This window comes from Anneissia japonica, unplaced genomic scaffold (assembly GCF_011630105.1).
Source record: "Anneissia japonica isolate Jap-2015-1 unplaced genomic scaffold, ASM1163010v1 scaffold288010_len917306_cov203, whole genome shotgun sequence".
Classification (NCBI taxonomy): domain Eukaryota; kingdom Metazoa; phylum Echinodermata; class Crinoidea; order Comatulida; family Comatulidae; genus Anneissia; species Anneissia japonica.
In genome coordinates, this window is record NW_022715767.1 from 698,213 (window position 1) to 721,988 (window position 23,776).

The following is a 23,776-nucleotide window of genomic DNA, read 5'->3' on the forward strand; positions in this document are numbered from 1 at the left end:
ATTGAAGCTGAGTTATCAAAATTCAAAATTGCTACTGACAATCAGATTTAGATATGCAATTTCCTTTGATGTGCGAATTAAACTTTTTTAGGGAACATGGTTTTGACAAGGAGAATGGTTTATGGGTTTATGGTTTTATATTTATATAGCGCCTTCCACGATTGAAACCGTCTCAAGGCGCTTGAAAGGAGAAGATGTAGAGATCAGCAGCAGATTCATTATTAACAATTTTGGAGTACTGGAGTGAGGGTGCTGGTTTCAATCTGTCTTTTTAATGAGGATATTACATTTACTGTTGGTTATAACAAAGAAGGGGTAGCCATTTCTGGACATGATTAGTTAGATGGTGCTTAGGCTAGGATGGTTTGCAGTAACATGCTAATGCTACTATCACTCAAGCATTGTGAGGTTTGTGAGTAGTGGTTCCAGGCAACAAGAGACTTATAATGGAGTACTGCCTACTTTGATCCGGTTCCGTCAGACTGGTTACTTCATATTTACCCTTGTTTTTTCGCATCAGACACCAGCAAACAAGACCTGCCATTTCTATGAGACAAATTGCCCAGCCGACTATTGCTAGCACAATGAACGTCTTTGTTGATTCATCGAAGGTTGATTGTTTACTTGCATCTGACTTAACTTCCTCATCTACACAAAACAGGAGAAAAATAAATTTGAAAAAACGAAAGCACAAAACAAAAACATCTAAAAAAATATTTAGAAAATGCAAAATGTTAAAGGTTGACATAAATATGAATAAACCTGCAAAATAAAATGTTAGGGAAACATCAAAATTATTTTAGAATTCATGCAAAGCAATGAACGACAAACCATTTAAAAAAAATTAAAAAAACTTTAAAAATGTTGCAGATCTTGTAATATAAGCACTCGCTGCTTCCCGCTGGCATGAGGGAATGATATGTGAGGGGATGGAAAACGTGGTTTACTGCATCAATGCTGGGTTGAGATAAAAGATATGAATGAAGATAGTCGGGTTTACAGTAGGTTGACACACCGTTCCAAGCCATCAATATTCATCAATAACTACTTTTCTGTTCCTGCAAACAGTAATATCTTTTGGAGGGAGAGGGAGGAACATAATTACCACTGTACATTGGCTGCTGTAATGTAAAAATAACACATTACCCACGGTACAAAAATATAAAGAAAACATGAACAAATATGGAAGATATCAAAACAACATAATAAACAACAAAGGTTTCACAACAATTTATGAATGCCTTCACTGACAAAATTTGTGAGAAATTGTAATTTTTCAAGCATACAAAATATGAAAAACAATCCATTAAATGCCATTTAAGTATAATTAGTATTGCATACATTAACTGTGCACAGACCTAGAGGCCTGTAAAGAAGCTTATTATGAGGCAAATTACAGATTATTTCACAAAGAATTACAAAGAAAATGTAAAAGCAAAGGTAATACAGATCCGAAAAAAGCAGATAAGAAAAAATAAGATACAGTAAAACCACAAGAGACCTATAATACTGTTAGATCACGTTGTATGCAACGCTAACGTCTAAACGATTATTATACAATATTTGACATAGTAGACACAAGCGTACAATTGACATTTTCAACATTTAACGTTAAGAGACATTTATGCTGACTTCCAAAGTCATGCTAAATGCAAAGTCATGAAAAAGAAATTCTGAATTTAATCTGTTGAATGTAACAACGTTTTATATATCCGAGCCTCTAATCATAAAGCAAAATTATACATAATTTTATGGAACATTCATCAATTAATTGTCCATAAAAATAACAGAATAAGAAACAGATGAAGCTGGACAAAAGACAGTGTCTGCTCAGAGTCTTGCTTACAGTGTTTACTTGTCGGCCAGACAAATCTGATCATGCAAAGCATGCATGTTCATTGTAGGAGCTCAGACAGTGATCAACTTAATCAAAGTCAAAATATTGTCTATTGTGTCTGACAAAAGACAATTTTGATACAGCAATGTATGCAAGAATTTAGTCTGATCACACTTGTTTCATCATCAGATTTCTGAAACAAGTATACAAACTCAGACAGTCGGACCAAACACTTTCTTACAGAAAAAGAATATAGTTTTCACTCAGCTTCATATTATTATTTATTTGATTAATATACCATCTTTAAACATTAACAAAAAAGTGAGCAGAAAAAAAGTTGGTACATTCAACACTTTTAAATGTTACTTGCAAGCATTGATTACATTCCTGTGAACGTGAACGTGAGCTGCAGGGGGAAAACGCTGTCATAAATGGAGCATCAATATTCTACCACTTTGATTTTAAGCCACAACCAGCACTCGACGATGATTGGATATCCACAAAAGGAAGAAAAAAAGTTCAAACAAGATTCATGAAAAATGCATTTAAAATCCCACTTTCAAATGAGAAACACTTGTTTTTGAATTTGTATTTTAATTACAATAATAAAAATTCAAATATAATTAATCTCCTGATGTTTGCACAGTTGAGATTCTCAAAAATTGTCACATGATTGGCGGCAACTTGCATGTATGACCCATGTACATAAATTTATACATTAAAAACATTTACAATCAGACTTACAGACAATAACAGGGTTGAAGCATTAGTTCAAATCTGATAATATATAACAGTTAATTATATAAATAATATCTGATTAATTATATAATAGCTTGATATATTATACTGATTATACTAGTTAAATTCATTTATATTTTAAGGAACTGAAAATTTCAAAATGTTATGTTGCTATATAAAACATATGACATAATATCTCTCAATCTCTATTGTAAATTATGATGGAAGTATTTCAAAGTTTCAAATATTTTCATAGACCTATATTCATGATTTTGATATATAATCAGGATTAAATTTATTATACTTATTACACTAAGATTAGGCCTACTTTAAAAAGAACAATAATATACGACCTGAATTATATAACAAATTTATTTATATTCTAATTACCATACTATTACTTTGATGTTTGTTACTCAAAAAATGTAAAAAAAAAAAAAATTGTGTAAATTAAATACTAATATTTTTGACCTTTTTCATGTTATTCAACAAATTGTTTATCTATATGCTAATTAGTGGATTATGCATAAATTAAATCATAGACCTAAGGTGAATTCAATTAACTATCACTGAAATTAATAAATAACATTGATTAACGGTTTAATTTTTACCTTCCGGGAGCATTGCATTTTAATCTGTCTATTTGCGTCACATAGTAAATTGAGATCACAGATAACTTAATTGATTTGTTTTCTTAGTTGCTCTTAGCCTAAATGAAGCAGATTATCTTAATGCGAGATGGACAGAGAGATCACAAAGTGTCCAAATTATCAGCAGAGAACATCAGTCAAGCTTAAATGTATGTATCCGTTTCCCTTTATTTGTTATCTGAATCACAAAAGATGCAAGATGTAGATTTAGAGTATTCTATTATCATTGTATTATATTATCAGCATAATTATTCACAGTAGATTTCTTGGAACAAGTATATATTTTATTTACATTAGGGAATGAAACCAAACTAAAAACAATAATTAAATTGTTATCAATTTCAATCAAACAATTCTCTAATTTATGAATATTTATAACATATTAGTTATTAGCTGAAAGTTTCATTGAAATGCTATGGTTTAATAAACTCAATATTATGCTTGCTATTTATTTTTATTAATATGGTTGAAAATTGTTTTCTTCAAGCAATGATACTATTCCAATTTATTACACCGGTTGTGTTATAAACTATGGCAGCCCAAATAAATTAATATTAATTTATATCATAAATTATTTAGAATATTAATTTTTGATTTTCAGTAGTAAGTTACAGTTTATAGTTAGACAACCAAACAATGTTTAGTTTTTCTGTCCTTTCTTCTTGAATTCCCCTGATTGCAGCTTATATGCGCATATTTACATTATCATAACCAAGCTACTTTTGACAAATCAAACACTGTCAAAAACAATCCAACCGACACACAGTTATATGTACTATTAGTATTACTTATTTATAACTCAAAATCTACCTGTGTTAACTAGAAACACATCAATACAAAAAGAATATAAACATTTTAGAAAACAAAGGAGGAGTAATAAAGAGATATGTTTGCAGAGAGCAAATCATCAAAATACAAATATAAAGAGAAAAAGAACAAATATAAAGAACAATGATAGAAAAAAACATCAAGTATAGGCACGCATTGTAAGGATACGCACATTGAAATGAAAATATACAAGAGAATATACACAAATTGAAATGAAAGAGTTCAGATTAGAATATTATATACCTCAATATAATCTAAAACAAATCAATCACTCTCTAAATAGATCAATCACCCCATGCAATAATTAATCTAATTAACAGAAATATTAATAGTTTAACAATAATCAATATGCTACTAATCAATCAATCATAAAATCATAACATCAAAATTTCCATATTTTTGCATATTAAATTACTGATTACTTCATCACTTTTATGCCTTTTAATTTCATCATGCTTTTTGCTTATTTTTATTGAGCAAGCTGTTTCACAATCACAACATGCAGAATTACATGCATTAATTATTAACTTGCATTAATTAACAAGTGGCATGTTACATTAATTGTACTGTACACAACACTACAAAATAACAACTATAAAACTAAAATTACTACCTTCCTATGACTACATATATACTGCTACACCTAAATAAATTTTATTCATTCCTAAATATTAAGGTGGAATAATTAGATTTTCAGAAATGTTTACAAATTTTTACTGAAGTTATTATTGAACTTCCCAAAATAATTTACTATTTAGAGAATTGTTGTTTATTCAAAGGGAGAAGTTAAATCTAAAATAAACATTTATTGAAATAAGTTAAATAAGCAATTTGTGTTCCGGAAGAAAGAATATATTATCTGTTCTATAAGACATGCCACCTCAGAAATATGCCTATTAACAAATATAGACCCTTATACATATATAACTAAGTACTGCCTGCACACAATTACCTGCTATTGCTACTCATTATTCTGTTTAGCTATATACAATACATGCCTATGTGTATCAATGAACTAAAAAAAAAATCAACAAGATTATATGTTTTGTATAGGAAATTAACTTTTAATTATTAAGATTTTGTTGGGTGAATTTAAATAAGTTTATATTACGGAAGAGCTAGTTACAGAACTATGATTAACATAGGGTTTTGTTATAGAACTAGGATTAATATAGAGTTTTGTCATAGAACTAGGATAAATATAGGGTTTTGGTACTTAGATGCAGTATAGCATCAGATTATGTATAGGCCTATATATAATATAATACTGTGTTTCAGGATGTAGATATAGGGTGATATTGTTTTAGTAGAAGCAGGATAATTGAAAGGTTTAGCCTCTCAAGCATTTTATTAATAGGAGGAATAATATATAAATGAAGGATTTAATACGATATATAGGTTGATTAGATATCTTTTCACCACAGGCTACGGAGAGCACTCTTAGAGTTACTATGATTGGTTAGATAGGTATTGTTCAGAGAAAATCAACCAATAAGTATTCCTGTCTGGTATTAGCTGTGTCAGTTACAGAGCTCAATGCACATTGGTTACTATGAATGGAACACAGATGCATCAATGGATGCTATGTAGTTGCAAAGTGCCGCCATAGTGAGCAATGGTTCGAGAATCCTACCTGCCAGCAGTTCAGGTGGTTTGTGGGTTGGTGTTTGAGTATAAAAGAGTTTCTCAGTGGGCCAATCAGAAGCCTCCAATTTATGCATCTCATTACCACTATCTTGTCGGGTAAGAGTTGTTTCAAGGTTTGTTGTTTGTCGATAGGTTGTACCCAGTTTCGCTGGTTCTGTGAAGAAGATTACACAATCACTAGATAGAATGCACAAGAACAACAATCAATAGATACAACATTACTAATTACATCTATAATAATATACAAAATTTACGAACATAATACAGTATACATCATTAGATCAGATGATACTTCTTTACAAAATAGTTGTAACAATTAATCTCTTTGCTTTTAGATTTTCATAGAATTTGCTGACCATTTACATATTAAGTTTTTAAACGAGTGTATATATTACATTTACATATATATTCATATATAAATTCAATTCAATAGAAATTTTGCAATAGCTTTGTACAGATTAATTCATTATTATCTATTTATCATTTATTATTATTCAACAGGATTTATCACTATTAATATCCACTATTATTATAGCCACTTTCTTTTACAATATATATATATTATTGACAACTTCTGTATGGTTAGGAAAGTATTTCAATACATGCTTAGTTAACAGATTACATATCAATCCATTCTACAACATGAAAATACATGAATATACCTGGAGTGGTAGTTGTGGTTACAACAACGGTGGTAGTAGACGCAGCAGAGGGGGTGGTGACAATGGTAGTAAATTCTACAACAAGACTAATACAGTGAGAAAAAAGCCACACAAAAAAAACACCACAAAATACCCATATATCAAAAAATCTGTAACAAAGAACTGGCACCGAACAAAAATTGCTTTCAAATTTATTTGGGAAAAAATCACATCACATCATGAAATATGTCTTGGAATGAGTTTAATAGGCAGGTGGAGTGTATAATGCACAGGTGGGCTGTATAATACACAGGTGGGCAGCAGATTACACTGTAGAAATTCTAATGATAATTTTATGTAAACACCACTAGAATATAGGATGATTATAAGTACTTTAATTCTACTAAATATGAAAATAATATTTAAAAAAATGCAGTAGAATTTTATTTGTCCAAAATGGAAATACTGTAGTAATAAGGTGACAATGATGATACTTAAGCTTAAATTTTAAAATAGAAATTCTACAGAATACGATTTTGTTGTCTAAGGGCATTGTGAACAGACATCAAACAAGACAACTAATTACATTTTGAATAATAAAAATATAACTCTGATGTGTTATCTACTGGTTCACCCCTACTTAGTTTGAAAGCAACTTCCTGATTGGTCAGTTATAAAACATTGATATTTATAATGCAAGTCAAAGCATGCCACATATGCACAGAATGCTAGAGTACAGTCGACGAGGGAATTTGCAGGACGACGCTTGACAATGCTACAAGAAATATAAGCTGAATATTTAATCAAACAATAAAATGCTGACAAGGTAAAACAAAAGATCTTTAGGTTAATGTAATCGTGGTCAAAATAAGGAACCTGGAGAAAAATAAAACTGTTTTATCAGTGAAACATACACAATTATTATAAGGAAATATTGATACAAAATATGGTAATTAAAAATGGGAAATAAAATAAGAATATCATTAAATTTTGAGCATAGAAATAATAATGCAAAACACAATTCATTATTTACATTTTTGTAAATCATAAAAAAAATAACAGACACATGGAGTAATTGTCAAACTGAAGCAACAAAATATGAGCATGGCACTTACTCTTAATGGCATAGGAATGACGGTATAATAATAATACTGATAAGTATTTATTCAATATTCAAATAAAAAATACAAATCTTAAAAGTAAATATGACAAAACTCAAACCCATAATGATTATTCCCAAATTAAAAAAAATTTAAATTTAAAAAAAGTGATTTTTTTTTTTGGTATGAATTAAAAATGAATGCAAATAAAAGTGAAAGAAATCAAATGTGTAATTTTACTAACCAGTGGAAGGGGAACCAAGATCAGTGCAGTCTTTCAAAGTCCAATCAACATCTGAAGCACATGCAGATCATAACAACGAACCAATCACACATAAGCAGGAGGATTGTGGGGTGGAAGGGAAAAAGAACCAAAAAACTAAAATCACAATACGGCCATTCAAACAAAAGCAATATCTAAAGCATGCAAAAATTGATAAGATATATAGAATGAATATATGTTTTAAAGTGGAATATCAAAATATAGTCCTTTTCTCAATTTTTATTCTTTATCCATACTTTATGTTGTTGAAAATTTGGTTTCTACTATTGAATATTGGATAAATGTGCTACTGTATGATCAATATTTAACCAATCAACCAACCAACCAAGCAATTAATCAATCAATCAATCAAGATTGCTGACTATTTAATAATTTCAATAATTGAGTTTGACATCATCCAGCAACATATTTCTGAGAAGCCCAGAAAAAAATATGCAAATCTCAATTCAGCTCATTATATACAATTCTTAATATCATTTATGTTGCTACGTCTTTCTTGTTTTCAAGGACTGTTTAACATATTCCACTGCAAGCATGCTCATTCTAAGTAAAATATATACAGATATAGAATTACAAGCAAAGCATAAATTAAGAAGGATTTGGAAGGAAGATTTTCTTGTTATATAAGCTATTAACATTTATAAATCAGAGTAGATTAAAATTAGCAGTTTTATCTTTGCAATATTATTTATTAAATATGTCCATGATTCCTCCCTATTACCATGGCATGAAAACAATTATATTTTATAATTTTAACTTTTGAATTAACTCTGTAGTTAATCAAAAGATAAAAAATGAATGATGCAAAGAGATTAGGTATTCAACTTAAGTCACAAAGATTCATTTACAATACATGCATATAATATTGCCATCATGTGATCATGATCATGAGATCCATCCCATAATATTTTTGTGAATTTAGCCCAGTTACCAATATTGAATAATACAGACAATAATAGATGGCCAATAACACCGATGTTAAAAAGTGCTTGTAAAAATGTGGTGCAGTAATGTGAGCAATGTTACACATCTGGCTGCAAGTTGTGTTAGTGTTAGCTGTCGAGGGACAAGCCAATAATTAAATATTCAACAGACATGGTTGCTAACTAACAACTAACAATTAACATAACTTGTAGCCAGTTGTTGCAATGCATCTGCTAGCAAAACTCACCTGTTATTGGATCTATACATCCAAGGCAGCAGGATAAATAGACAAATCAGGAGGATGGATAGACAGATCAGTAGAATTGCAGCGATAAAATAAAAAGTAATAGGAATATTAAGTATTACAAATGTGCTTTTTAAACTAAAACAAAAAAAAAGTTAATATTAAAGTTGTGCATAAAGAATGTTTTTGAATTCTTTATTCAAAAGAGTGTAGAACAAAACAAATTACAAATATATTAATTTAAATATTATATTAGATCATAGTTTCTAAATCAAATTTGGTGATTAAAATGTGTTTAAAATAAAATTGTTTGTAATGAAATAGGCAAGCATACCTTTACAATCTAGCTCAACTCCACTGTAATCCCTGAAACATGGAAAAAAAATGTTAAAATCACTTTATAATAATAACAATGAACTATTCATAACAAAACTTTAAATGCTCCAGAGGCTCAAAAATAATCTACTCTTTATTTTAGTCATCAATTTGAGACCTATTCATTCTGGAACTCACTAAAGACCCTCACTATAGTAACAAATATAATCTAAATAAAAAATATATTATAATGCCTGCAAGTTTTTAAAATAATCTAATAGGATTCAAAACAATAAAAAAAAAACAGTAATAAATCTTTATAGCAATTCGGACAAAAGAAAGTCTGACATTCAAAAACTAACATTAATATACCAACAGCCAGCAAAATAATAATTATTATAATATAAATATAACAATTTATCATAATGACTGAAAGTTTTCATATAATTAAATATTCACAATAATGATCCAATAATATTCAAAACAATGATAGTAAAAACAATAAAACAATACATCTTTATAGCAATTCATACAAAAGACAGTCTGGTATTCAAAATCTAACAATAATTATTCATTAACTAATTCTAGTTTTCAGAGGCCCTATATAAAATATTTGAAAAAACAAATGGTATAATATTATGACAAAAACAAAATCCATCTACTGTGCACTCACTCATTTGTTGATATTGATACTATACATTTACTACTGCTCTCAATCCAACTGCAATAGGGATCTTGTTTACAGGAGCTGAAACGTGACAAAAGCTTGGGTCATGTACATTAATTACTATTCTGCACGGTGGCACGTTACTCTAGCTTGCAATCCTTAACGCTGATGTATTACAATTTGTATATGACATAGCCATCTGTGCGGGATTTACGTTAGTTTCTACTTGATATCTAGTGGACAGTTCTTGAAATGATTGCATGTAGTATTAATCTGTGATAAACATATGAAGAGTACTTATTTCAGGCCTAAATCATCATCATTCTTGTTTAAAATACATGTCAATATTTTTGAGTATGCACATCAGCCACAAAGGGAATCCAGAACTTTAAGGTATACTTAACCATAAATAGCAAACAATAAAACTTTACTCAGCAAACATGGAACTGTAGCTTAGTGGTTAAGGTACCTGTCTTCAAATCAAAATATTCATGGTTCAAATCATACAACTATCACTATGATTATACACAACTACAAGCAATCCCATGACCCATGTCTCATTAGGTTATCTAATAGCTTATAGATATTTTTAATGCTTAAGTAGTAAATTACTACCTATAATTAGAATAAGAACAAGATAGAATCTTGAAAAAAAAATACACATAAATACCTACCAATTCTTTAAATATTGACAATACTGAGGAGACAACTCAACAATAACATCTTTAGATGTTACAAATATAACTTCTTGGCCGTTGTTCTTATATAACCTCATGTTTGTGATGGGCTGTTTATCCTCCATCACATGCATGTTGTACAATAGAACAGGTGAGACCATACCACCAACAGGGTGATTTTCACGCAGTACTAATTTCATAACATGGCCATCATCTGTATAATAAAAAATGTTATATAATTATTCCTCTAATTTTTATGTTTTTCTAAAAGCATTCAAATCATTAACATTGGTTCAGCTTTAGGTACGGTATTAGGTTTTACCTGTTCCAGCAAAGACAATAGTATAAGGACCCTTCTTTGTCGTCACTAATTTATTCAATCTGTAGTTGCTTCGAGTGAGCGTAAATAACGGATCGTCTTGCCCGTAATTCTTAACAGGTTCATACATCAACGGATGCGATTTTATAAAATTTAGATCCTCATTTGAAAGTTGTGTTGATTCAGCAGAACACTATAATAGAAAAAATAAAGATATTTTATATTTTTAGAAGGGCATACAAATTTTAAAAATTAATCCTGTTGAGTTCTGAATCAGACCGGATGTTGATGTAATATTGTGACACTTACACTGCCCGGTCTAATGACTGGAACATTTGCGGCTGGAACAGGTTGCCATGGTGCTGATGTCTGCTTAAATAAACCATTATTAAAGTTGTCTCTGATTTCATCAAGGTTGAACCTACATACAGCAGAAGCAGGTATTTCATGACTGTAAAATAAGAACATTACAGATTGAAAGAATGGGCATCGGGGTAACATAGAGGTTACAGGAAGCGAGAGACACTATCCACTTTTGGGTTATTAGTCACTGCTGCTTTGGTCTCACATGTTGACTTAATTTTTTGGGACACAGATTATTCTTATATTGTATTTTTTTCACTGATTGTTTATGTTTCAAACTGATACTTCAGTTTCCTCCATTTCTTGCAATTTATTCTGAAAACATGAATTGTTCTATTGTAAAGAAATAAAGTTTATTGTATTTTATTGTATATTGTATGTTATTTTTGTCAGAACATATAGTATTCTTCTGTACTAAGTTACTGAGGCTGCAAAGGAGCACAAAGACTACTAATATAGTTAGGTGTACAGCAAGTCTAACGAGGCATAACTAACATAAAAAACATGGGACCACTATTCAAATAACCTCAAAAATTACTTACTCTCCAGTTGTGAAGATGCCATAATAGAATACACCTTCTCCTTCAACAACCCGCACAACATCCTCTGCAACAAGATCAAAATATGAACAAATTAATCAATAATACTAACAGTACTTTACAAAATATAGATAAAGAAATATATTACAGCATTTTAAGTGTGATACATATGTATAACACAAGTAAGCAGATTATGCATATACCATGACAGAGTAGAAATTACACGACTTTATTTTAGTTAAATTGTTTGATAAGAAAAAGTTATCATATCATTATAAAACATTTACTATTACATTTATTAAATTTTTTAAAAACTATGTGTACTGAATTTTTTCATTATTAAAGAATAAAGTCTTTGTTTATTGCAGTGCAACAAAAGTAGGATAGTACTAAATCCCGGCTTACTTCCGGATATCAGCAGCTTACGGTATGTTGAATGTTAAGACAGGTTGTACGTCAATCAGGCTACAGTTTTTACTTTGAACTACACTTGATTATTATTATTATGGCCTTATTATACGGGCACCAACTTCTCTATCCGGTACATGACCTTACCTGAGTTAACCCAAAAATCCCACAAAATCTATTATTTCCTTCCACGTAAATTTTATAATATCTTAGCATGATAATACAAAGGAGTCAAGTCACAGATGCTATTAATATAGGCCTACATTTTTAGATATTTATTTTAAAATTATTTGAAGTGAAATTGAAATATCAAGAAACAAGTTTAACCTAATATTTCCTTCTAGACACAGTTTATGAGCTGTAGAAAGCCAAACCTATAATTGTAGGCATACTTTAGGCCCTATAAAAAATATTATTAGTTTATCACCCATCTGGGCAGGAAAAGTGATGAGGAAGGGAGGCTTTTTTATTTTTTTTATTTTGCTAAAGCCAAATATAACCCTTGGTTTGTTTGCTGGTGCATTAATATTCAAAGTAAAACATGATTTAGATAATGCAAACAATATCTACTAACTATTTAATAAAATAAATGAAAAAAATAAATAAATAAAATTAAAAATATAATTTTTTTCAACAATTTTTTTTTTTTTTTTCAAAAAAAAATTTTTTCACATTTTTTTTTTTTTCTAGTACCATAGAAGGCATGCGCGCGAGGGTGATAAACTAATAATTTTTTTTATTGGGCCTTATGTTTACTTACGCAGGTAGTTGAAGTGGAAAGGAAAGTCTCCGTGAAAAGAACAGTCTAGTCTTGCTTTTAGGAAAGTTGTCCATGTTGAATCAAGTATCGTACTCCCTCCTTTATCGTTGGTACAGACACGAGCGATCCGTGAGTAGTACATCTGAAAAAAAAAAAAATCAAGGTTCAACAGCCAGTCTGCAAACATTCTAGAAAATGAACTCTACTATGACTGACTCACCTATTTACCTTTTCTTATCCTACAAGAAGCCATTAAAATACCAAGCCTACAGTACTCCAAAAAAATAAGATAGTGGTATACATTATTAGGCCTACTGTAACATTACCACAGAGCTTGCATGGTATATTTCCACACATACAGCATTCTATGCCTATAGAAATATAAACATCCGGACATCTCAATTCTGTTATTGGCAGTTATGTAGCATGTGACCTCATATTATATATACTAGAAACTACCACTGACAAGTTTTGTGCATGAACTTGGGACACAGCCACTTTGATAACTGTGACGATAATGATATAGACTTCGACACATTTATTGATATTATGACTCAACTGGTTATAAAATTGGTATCTAAATGAGAATAAAATTATATATATTAGTTTACTTGTTGACTGTTCAGTAGACAGCATATTATTATGTCTATGGAAGAAATGTATGTTGTAATATTGTAGTCTTATATTATTTTTATGGCTGCAAGGTCAATCTAAGTCTAACGCAGATCATTGGTGATCCTTTATAATTAACATACAAGTACAAAGTAATTAAGACTTCTGAAAGCATATTGACAACTTCCTATGACTCAGGAACACATTTATAAACATAATATTGATAAATTCATGTAAATCAACCACTATCCATGATTCATTCCAAAGTGTTGACCAGAAAACTGCACAAGTACGCACTTAAAGCCAGCAACAAGACCCAAACTTTTCAAGTCATAGAGCAAGTAACAGTGCAGTGGTTTCACTCAAAAACTTCATTCCAGGTTGTTGAAGATTCAACAAAACAGGCCGAAGAGGCATACGAATCTGTATTATAATTTCGAGACTTTCTCATTTATGGGAGTCTATTAGGGATTCGTAAGGGTTAAGTTGGATGCCTATACTTATTGTACTGCCAAAAGGTTAACCTTTTAAAGAGAAAGTTGCCAAGTAGCACAATGCCTTGAAAATGGACCACATTTCAACTCTTAACATCTTTGTTGGATAAATGTCAGAATTGATCTAAACCTGCAAAATACATATTAAAATCTATTTTTATTTAATGTTCCAGAAATAATCCTGATGTTCTTTAAAAGGAAAACATTAATCATTTTTTGACATTTAAAATATTGTTACATTCATTCATAATTCCATGTAGCCAGCTAGCTGTCCCATAGGCTAACAAATGATCTATTAAATGTCAACGATAATGTGCCGTACTACAAACATGTGTTACTAAATACTTGCGCCCTACTTCGACTACAAATATTCAGGTTGGTACTGTATGAAGAGGGAAGTACTAATACACATAAAATATTATATAAATATTATAAAAAATATAATATTAAATATAACATCTTATTAAATATTTACCTTTCCTGTATGTTGAGTTTCTATTGAAATTTCACGGAAGAAGAAAAACACTTCATTATCTTCTTGGTAAGATTTGATGAATTCTGGGACTGCAAAAAAAATCAATCAAAATCAAATTACTTCTGTACTATTAATAGATACTAATCAACCTTTGCAATTATGATTAGATAATTGAAATCAATTAAAGTAAATGATAAGTAGATAGACCTTGAATCATACTGGCTGAATGGTCAAGGGGAAAATATATGATTATGGGATTAGGGCTGGGTTTCTATTTTTTTCTTGTTTCTTTTTAACAGCAATTACGGATGGAAATACGTAGGTGATCCTTGATAAACTACAAGTATTACTGTGAGGCTTAGCGAAGGGTGTGTTTTTATTCGTAACAATAATCCGGTTATTGGTGTAATATAAACAAAATGTTTTAATATTGTTTTTGTGGTTACAGTAAAATAGGCTCCAACAGTTCATGTGCCAGTAAAAACTAATCTAGGGCTGTTAAGTGCTGGCCACCTTGATGCTGGTCTCTCTAGCTTTACTTGTTGGCTTATTTTATGATTACTTGCAGAAAACATATTTTTATACCATCTGTTGTTTTCCTTTTTCCCTGAAGTACATTTGAAATCTATTTATATTTTATAAATCTGTTGATAAATATTCCAAGCAATTTTATAGAAATTATTCAGATTTCACTGACGTAATGTACTTACGATTAAGCCATATGGAGTCAGAACGTTTAGTTATAAGAGGCGGGTATATATCTGTATTGCCCATAGACCTAGTCAGCACAGATTCTCTTGCGTTGAAATCAGCAACTGTCCCGGAATACAGGCTACCATCTAAAATTAAACACAATACCAGATCAATAACAAAATAAATTGTGATTATAATAAAACTTTAATAGAGCCAAAAACATATCTGTCATAGCAAAAGATAGATTAAATTTAAACAATGAAGGCTGACCCAAAACTAAACTCGAACTAATTATTATTATGAAGGATGATGATTATTATTATTATTAGTATTACTGTACATTAGTAACTATTTTCACCAAAGGAGATCTCTACAAGACAGAAAACATGTTGGCGAACACTCTTCCTCCAGCATACCTCCAAGCGAGTACAGTATTTCATACCACTTGCATGGGAATAACGTGTTAAACCTAATTTGTACGGTGATTCTACGAACTGCAATGTCTTATAAATGAAACAGCGATAGGTGTTATTGATTTTAAGCGTGTACCATGAGTAATAATTAGATTTAACATCTAAACTGACTGTGCTTTTAAGCATTGCAGACAAAGACCCATAACTTCCATAGCAAAATTATTTCAGAAATAACGAATCCTTTGTCTCGATAAAAAATTCCCAGACCAGTGGAAATATCCAGGTGCCTACAGTACTAAAATATATTTGTTGAAAAATATATAAAATTATATATTCCCAATTGTAGACAATGCATCCATCCAATTATTGAGATTAAAAATGTGAATGGAATAGACAAAATAAATTATCCAATCTAGACACAGTTAATCCTAATGACTATCAAATATTAAAAAATAGATTTTGTATAGATCTATAAAATCTATTTTGCCTCATCAATGATTTCTATATTGATTTTGTTTCTTTATAATTTCTATATAATCATTTTCAAGATTCAGCACTTATTCCTTCAAATTCTAGATAAACCCACCTTTATCCTTTTGTCTGTATCATTCTATATTTCTTTATTTCATAACCACAATGTACCTAATCAATGAGTCATAAAGATGAATGAGTTTGTAGAGCTGGAGCAATCCCTAAGGCTTTGATATTTGATCACCGGGAATCAATAGTGTGTACAAACTCATTCATAAAATGCATAACCTGGAAGCATAGACTGCCAGCACCAGAATGTCAAAACACCTCCGTAGTAATCACAGACTTCCAATCGACGAATAATAGCTTATAATCAAATCTTTTCTCTCATCAACCCTTGATTAACATTCAATTAAAAGAGATACCATAATAATAGATTTCAATATTGTCCAGTTATTTTGAGTTCCAAGATTGGGGTCCTACTCGATAGAGTGGGCGTAATTATAAAATCATAGTGAGTCCTATTCAATAGAGTTGGCCTAATTTTATAATTATGGTGAGTCCTATTCGATGGAGTGGGCCCTAATTATAAAATTATGGTGATACTCAGTAAATTTCAGTTGAGGAGTTTTTCGTGACAGAGGCATACTGTATGGGAATAAAAATATGAAAACAGCATTGATCTGTCCACTCAATATCATATAGCCTGACATTATGAGCAAGCATATGATTATCATGATCCTTTCACCAGCAAAATTGATGGTTTTGACTCCTAAAAGCACTGCCTGGAGCTAGAAATCAACCATCTTCTCATTAAGGAACAAAGCAAATTACAGGCATTAAGCTCTTATGCTTTCAAACTACTAAACAGATCTGACAGTTCCAATGGATCAGTCTTTTTAGCTGATTACATGTCTGTCAAAATGACAGTGCAGAGTGCATGATTAAAGTATAACAATAAGAATAATGTTAATGTAGTTTGACATTTTGCTAATGAAGTCAGTCTTCACTGGTATTTACTTCTGAAGTTTTAAATATTATTCCAGCAATGTAAAATTATTATGTACATCCCTTGTTAAAGATGTATTGTCCCTTGCTAATGGCAAAAAAATCATAAAAAATAAGTTTGAAATAAAACTTTTCATTTTGCAATAACATAAAAAATTATTAACTTGTGAAGAAAATATTGAATTTAAAAAATGTGTACCCTAATTTTTAAACCAATAAATTATAATAAAAATAATAAAACACTTCCAGTGACTGGAAATGTTTCTATCATTTTTCGCTGTTAACTGATTAGTAGACATTTTTTTTAAACACTAATTTCTATGTTCAAGTTGACAACTTTTTATGTTACTTCAAAATGGGAAAGTTAATTTCAAACAAATATTTTTATTATTTTTTTGATATTTAGCATCTTTAAATAGAGTACTGTGTACAGTGAGGTAGCAATTATTCCTTAAAATTCTAAATGTTATACATATTATACATTTTAAAATCCATTCCATGACATTTTGTAGTGCCAAATACTGTACAGTATAGGTTTCTTGAATGGGTGATTTTTCATTAATTATTACTATTATATAAACATATTCAATTTATTATTATTATTACAGTATTATTATTATTATTATTATTATTATTATTATTATTATTATTATTATCCAGTTGGTATATGATAATTTAAGATTGTGGAGCAATTTCCAAGTTGAGCAATTTCCAAGTTTTAGATACCGTTACAGAAGTAAACGTATTGGTATAAGTAGTTGATCACCTACTGTTATCTACAAAATCTGAAAAAATCACTAAAAAAATTCATGTTTTTGAATTTAAGCAGCTGTACAGTAGGTATTTTTATTGCCAAAAACTAAAAATTCAAACTGATGACAGATGGGGATGATATGTGAAGTACCGTAGATGAATGCATTTACTGTATTCAACTTGGAATATGTAGATCTACAGTACAAATCATAAAGTAATAACAAAAACAAGCAGGTGAATACTCCTTGATTTCATATTACAACTTCACTTGATACACTTTCCATATCAACTACTAGATGATTTAATATGCTCCTCCTTCACCTCTGTGTATATCATATTAAAAAAAATGCATGCAATATTAATTATTAAACAGATTAAATGCAGGACTACCAACGAATTGCTGATACTTCGGCATTTAATAATTCATTCAAATTTTATATCTGAGAATTGATCCTCATTCTAAAAATATGTACGTAAATGTCAAAATCTCTCATTAACACAACAGATGTTTCACAGCAATCAATATACTTCACAGACAAAATTCTTAATAAAAACAAAACTATAAAGTCGGAAGCAGTATTAATTGAATCGTACGTCAGATAAGATTACACCCACATTTTGTTCATAAAATCCTTCTTTTCATTTAACCAATTATTTAGTCTTCTGTATGGGAGTGAATTGCAGAGTTGTTTTCAGTCATAAGTGAAATTTTGGCATTTATGTTAGCATTTAATAATTGAAAAAAATAATAATTAAAAAAAAGTAATAATAATTATCATTATTATTATTATTATAAATAACCACCATTATACATCTTGAAGATTTGTTAGGATATTCTTTTCCATGTCACTGTTTCTGAAGATCATTTCCTCTACATGTCATTTAAATGATGACTGGCTTTCAGAAATTAAATATTATGGATTTTTAGAGCGAGGATATGCAACTAGGGGCACCTTATTGATTTTAGTCTTATCAATCTTGTAGTCTTACAAATAACAAACCATCATTGAATTATCATACCTTTATATGCATTTATAAATGAACCTCTAGAAAATTCCAAAATGGATGTGTGTAGGCCTATATAGTTGTTAATCATTTAGGTTATGACAGTATATACAGACAGTATAAGAGATTTTTTTTAATCCCATACAAATACGATATGACTGAATGAAACTACAAACTGAACAATGCTCATAGAGCTTTATCATAAAGATTCCAACAATATTAATAGAAGGCAAACAATTTGATTAACAGAAGACAAACAATTTGAGGTCTATAATTAAAATTAATTATAATTAACATATACACACATTGAACAAAGTTATATCTGTACAATAAATAAGACATTTACCTGCAAAGACAGCAGTACTTTTCTGGTGTATATTGAATGGACACTTGTACAAACCATCAGTCCAGTTTGTATCCTTTTGCTCCCATTGGCTCTCTAAACTTGACTTGTTAGCCTACAGAGCAAGAAAAGTTACAACAATCAAATCAGAAAACCAGTTCAAATTCAAATGGGATCAGAATTAATCTTCTTTTTCACATTTAAATTGAGTTATACTTTTGCTTATTATACATAGACATATTAATGTCATAGAGTCAAGAGAGTTTTATAAATTATGGCTTTTGGTAAACCCTGAGAGGGTTCACATATAATAAGAACAGGTGTAATGATGATGGAAAGATTTCTGAATTGGAATCAGAAGAAATTGGAAGGAACAATTGAATATACTCCTTTATATACAGCAAGATGACAATACAATAGAAAATCAAAATAGTCTGTAAATTCTTGAAATGATCACATAAAAATAATATAATAAATATTAATTTTCTGACAGTTTATATTTTCACCATTTGTTTAAATAATACATTAAATTGAGCTTTAACTGATTTCCCTAAACCAATCACTGAATCACAGTTATACTACTCTATTTCTTACCAATGAACCCATTAAGTTCAAGGGAATGCACATAAAGTAATCATTCTTTAATCAACATTAGTCACATGACTCCTATAGTAAATCACATTTTCAAACTACCCTGACCCTGACCCAAAAGAAACAAAAATTACTATGAGGACCCTCAAAATCCTTGGATTATCAATAGAGCTCTGTAATTTTGTTTGCATTGGTACCTAAAGCTTCTTAAATTTATGCCTCCAAATGAAGTAAACCAAGGCTTAGGTTTGGGTAAATCATGAATTAAAGATTTCATCAACTGGACATTTGTGTCCAGTAATAGTCTGTTAATAGGTCAATGACCTCAGTCAATGTCCAATTATTATACTTGAACTTATAGACAAGGATCTTAAGTATAAGAAATATAATGAACTGTAGTAATTTAAGAGCCAGTAATGTGTGTTATTGTATACTCAGTGTTACAAATAGTGAAAAAATGCATTTTATTTGCAAGTTCAACTTCAAATGGGGTAAATTCCTTAAAATAAGAGGTTTAGAGTGACAGGAACTCTGTTTGTATGCATACAATCCTTTACCACAAATCATGACCACTATGAATAAAAGCAATGACAGATTCTTGGTGTGTAAACACTCAACAAGTCAACTTTTTATTTTTTATGACTGTTTTTAATCCGACAGGAAGTTGGGGGAAGAATAGAAATTAGATTTCAATATTTGCTGGAAATCTTTCAGATATTATACAAAACACAGATGGCTTGACTATGTCAGAGGCGTCTTGCACTGCAATCATATGGTCTTGGGTATAATTTGTGCATGTCATTTTTACAATGACTAAAACAATTCATTTATGGTAAAAATGATGTGAAATTGAACTTCAATGAAGCCTCAGGACATATTTCTTTTACTGTACGGCAACTTTCCAATGATTAATCAGGACTCCATTACGAAACAGGATGTAGGCCAAAAAATGGGCAAACCAACACCCCTATAGAGCACCTCAAATCACCAAAATGCAGTCGTGCGTCACAGAGCATCACAGCAATCTCAGTTAACTAATCGGATTACTGGCAGGGTGCCTGTTGACGTAGTCACTCCTTGTGGCTGCGTGCAGGAGCAGTGATTGGTGCAAAGTTGCAAATATTAATGTCTATCCAGGAAGTCTTGTGAGGATCCCAGAGGGAGTGACGTTTTTCTTGTAAACCATAAGGTGTGGATTTCGGTGTCCTGTTACTTTTTTGTGAAAACTGAACACCAGTCATACTAGTTTCCATGACAACTGTGACTTAAATCCTATTAATATAAATCTCTGAGAGAAAAGGTCTTAAAATGGAATTGCATCCACTGTTACCATTTTCCAACCTGATTATTTTCTATTTAAACTTTTTGGAACTAAACTTTTATTCTTACAAAAATATATACAAATCTTTCTTTACATAAAATATAAATAAATATGCTGATTAATTCGAATTTCAGGAAGAAGGAAGTCTTAACAACTTAACCATAAATTAATGAATGTGGAGGATAAGCAAACCTAACTTTTTATTTTTGATTTGAAACAATTTTATTAATGGATATTTTTATTCTGACTTTTTTTAGCTCATTCATTTTCCAAGGCTGTTTTTTTTTTTTTTTTTAAATCTCAAAATGAAAATTGTATGCAGTTTCTATTCATTGTCTGGGAATGTAATAATAGGATATTATGCCTGATCGATGAAAATAAATTATTCTTGAAGACACCCATATATTTTAGGCAACAATTGACATGGACATAAATAGGGCGTGTCAAATACCATAGTTATTTCATGGGATTTAAATATGTTCTATGTTGAGGGTCTGATATTAAGTTAACACATTTTGATCTTTGACACCAATAAAATACACAAGTAGTAAATCTTATAAGTCTTTGAAAGTCATTTTTTATTTACTTTTGTTTAGTAGGCCTACACTGATGTGTTTAACAATTTCTATTTTTGATCGATGAAAATAAATTATTCTTGAAGACACCCATATATTTTAGGCAACAACTGACATGGACATAAATAGGGCGTGTCAAATACCATAGTTATTTCATGGGATTTAAATATGTTCTATGTTGAGGGTCTGATATTAAGTTAACACATTTTGATCTTTGACACCAATAAAATACACAAGTAGTAAATCTTATAAGTCTTTGAAAGTCATTTTTTATTTACTTTTGTTTAGTAGGCCTACACTGATGTGTTTAACAATTTCTATTTTACATGTAAATTAACAAATCTTGTTGTAGAACAATACCAAAAAACTCCTACACTGGGGCGTGAACTGTTACTATGCACCTATAAGGCCCTATAAAAAATATTATTAATTTATCACCCTATCTGGGCAGGAAAAGTGATGAGGGAGGGAGGCTTTTTTTTTATTTTGCTAAAGCCAAATATCACCCTTGGGTTGTTTGCTGGTGCATTGATATTCAAAGTAAAACATGATTTAGATAATGCAAACAATCAATATCTACTAACTATTTAATAAAATAAATGAAAAAAATAAGTTTTAAAAATAATAAATTTTTTCTTTCTTTTTTTCAAAAAAAAAATGTTAAAATTGTTTTTTTTTTCTTCAGTACCATAAAAGACATGCGCGCGGGGGTGATAAACTAATTTTTTTATTGGGCCTAATAGAAAAGTTCAGGATTTATACAGCAGCTCGCTTTGAAACAACCAAATTGACAAATAAGAAAAAATAAAGGGTTTATAAACTGTTACCCTTTAGACAGCAATTTCTACATCAAATTTTTATTTTATTCCATTCTTTACATGATGAAATGAACTCTGCTATGCTTATTGTAGTGAAGTCTTCTTAAATATTTGTGTTTAAAAGAGTAAAACCAACTTAGATTGGAGGTTAAGCATTTCAACCACCAATCTGTCTTTTAATACTTTAAATAGTGGTGTAATATAATACAGCACTTGCAAATATTATTGATTTTAGACAAATTATTGACTACTTTTTCATGTAACCAAAATCAATTGGCAGTAAGGTTGTTGGAAAACAAGACAAAAAAGTTAAAACTTAAGTGCTGTTAGCAATACCTTAAGATACTGTATGTGAAAATATATGCTATGATACTATGGCAGATCTATATTCACTCTAAGCTTCTGGAAAAAGGATTCCCATATAATATGCATATCTTATCTTATATTTTGTATTGAGAGGTTGTTATTTATTTTACTGTAATTTAATTAGTTTAATATGCTCTTTTTTTTTTGTCTTACTATGTGTATTGAGGGTCCCTAATGATCAGCTTCGGCTGGATGGACCACCCTCATTAAAGATTGTTGAAATAAATAAAATAAAATAAAAATCTATCATCAGATCTTTCTAATAAAACTAATACACTGTTTTTCTTATTTTTATCTAGAGGTTATTGAGACATTCCCATTCATGTTATTGTTGAATGTTAAAACGATATATGGAGTTGTGATAGCCAACCATGGGCTAAAGAGCTCACGATGTTTAACTGTTTATATGTATATATATATATATATATACATATGCTTTCTTGGATATGAAATGAAATAAATACTACTCAAAAAAGCTTACTCTAAACGTTTGATGTTTACTGTCTTCACGATCACTAGGCCTATTTTGTGTTTCTCTCATGGTATTTTGTTAGCCTTGAAGCTGCAAACTGACGGCAAACGACGGGTAATCGTGTATTGTTAATGTGTCGCGTGTTCGATGCTGATTTGATTCAAGGTGTCTGGTCAATGAAGTCAATACCGTAGTGAGAATGTTTCTTCAAGTTGAGGGCAGATGTTTTCAACAGTTCATGAGGCCAACAATGTTTTTGACAAGCACGCGATTGCTGTTGTGAAAGGAGAAGCACTGCGCTGCATCGTCGGACATTTACCCCAAGAGAACTCGAAGATATTTCATTTCTTTTTGAAACACAAGGGAATTATTGATGTTCAAATAACCAGCAACAAACGAAGGAACAGCAAAATAGCTGGAGGCCTG

The 23,776-nt window shown here is 30.2% G+C and overlaps 1 protein-coding gene across 14 annotated transcripts in view; it reads right to left on the reverse strand.

Annotated features, from left to right (window-relative positions):
- The window catches only part of LOC117109333 (semaphorin-1A-like), a 39,095-nt gene that overhangs the window by 5,245 nt on the left and 10,074 nt on the right, over positions 1-23,776 (reverse strand). For 3 of the 14 annotated variants that reach the window (XM_033251613.1, XM_033251624.1, XM_033251623.1), the window contains exons 4-18: positions 19,211-19,322; positions 15,232-15,360; positions 14,522-14,610; positions 12,941-13,082; positions 11,776-11,839; positions 11,180-11,321; positions 10,874-11,063; positions 10,549-10,765; positions 9,881-9,955; positions 9,227-9,258; positions 8,896-8,907; positions 7,686-7,736; positions 6,363-6,437; positions 5,687-5,854; positions 502-648 (exon numbers count right to left, since the gene is read on the reverse strand). In XM_033251613.1, coding sequence (XP_033107504.1) covers positions 502-648; positions 5,687-5,854; positions 6,363-6,437; positions 7,686-7,736; positions 8,896-8,907; positions 9,227-9,258; positions 9,881-9,955; positions 10,549-10,765; positions 10,874-11,063; positions 11,180-11,321; positions 11,776-11,839; positions 12,941-13,082; positions 14,522-14,610; positions 15,232-15,360; positions 19,211-19,322 — 1,645 coding nt within the window. Of the gene's footprint in view, positions 1-462; positions 649-5,686; positions 5,855-6,362; positions 6,438-7,685; positions 7,737-8,895; positions 8,908-9,226; positions 9,259-9,880; positions 9,956-10,548; positions 10,766-10,873; positions 11,064-11,179; positions 11,322-11,775; positions 11,840-12,940; positions 13,083-14,521; positions 14,611-15,231; positions 15,361-19,210; positions 19,323-23,776 lie in introns of all 14 variants that reach the window. The other 11 variants (XM_033251611.1, XM_033251622.1, XM_033251621.1 and 8 more) reach the window with 9 other exon arrangements.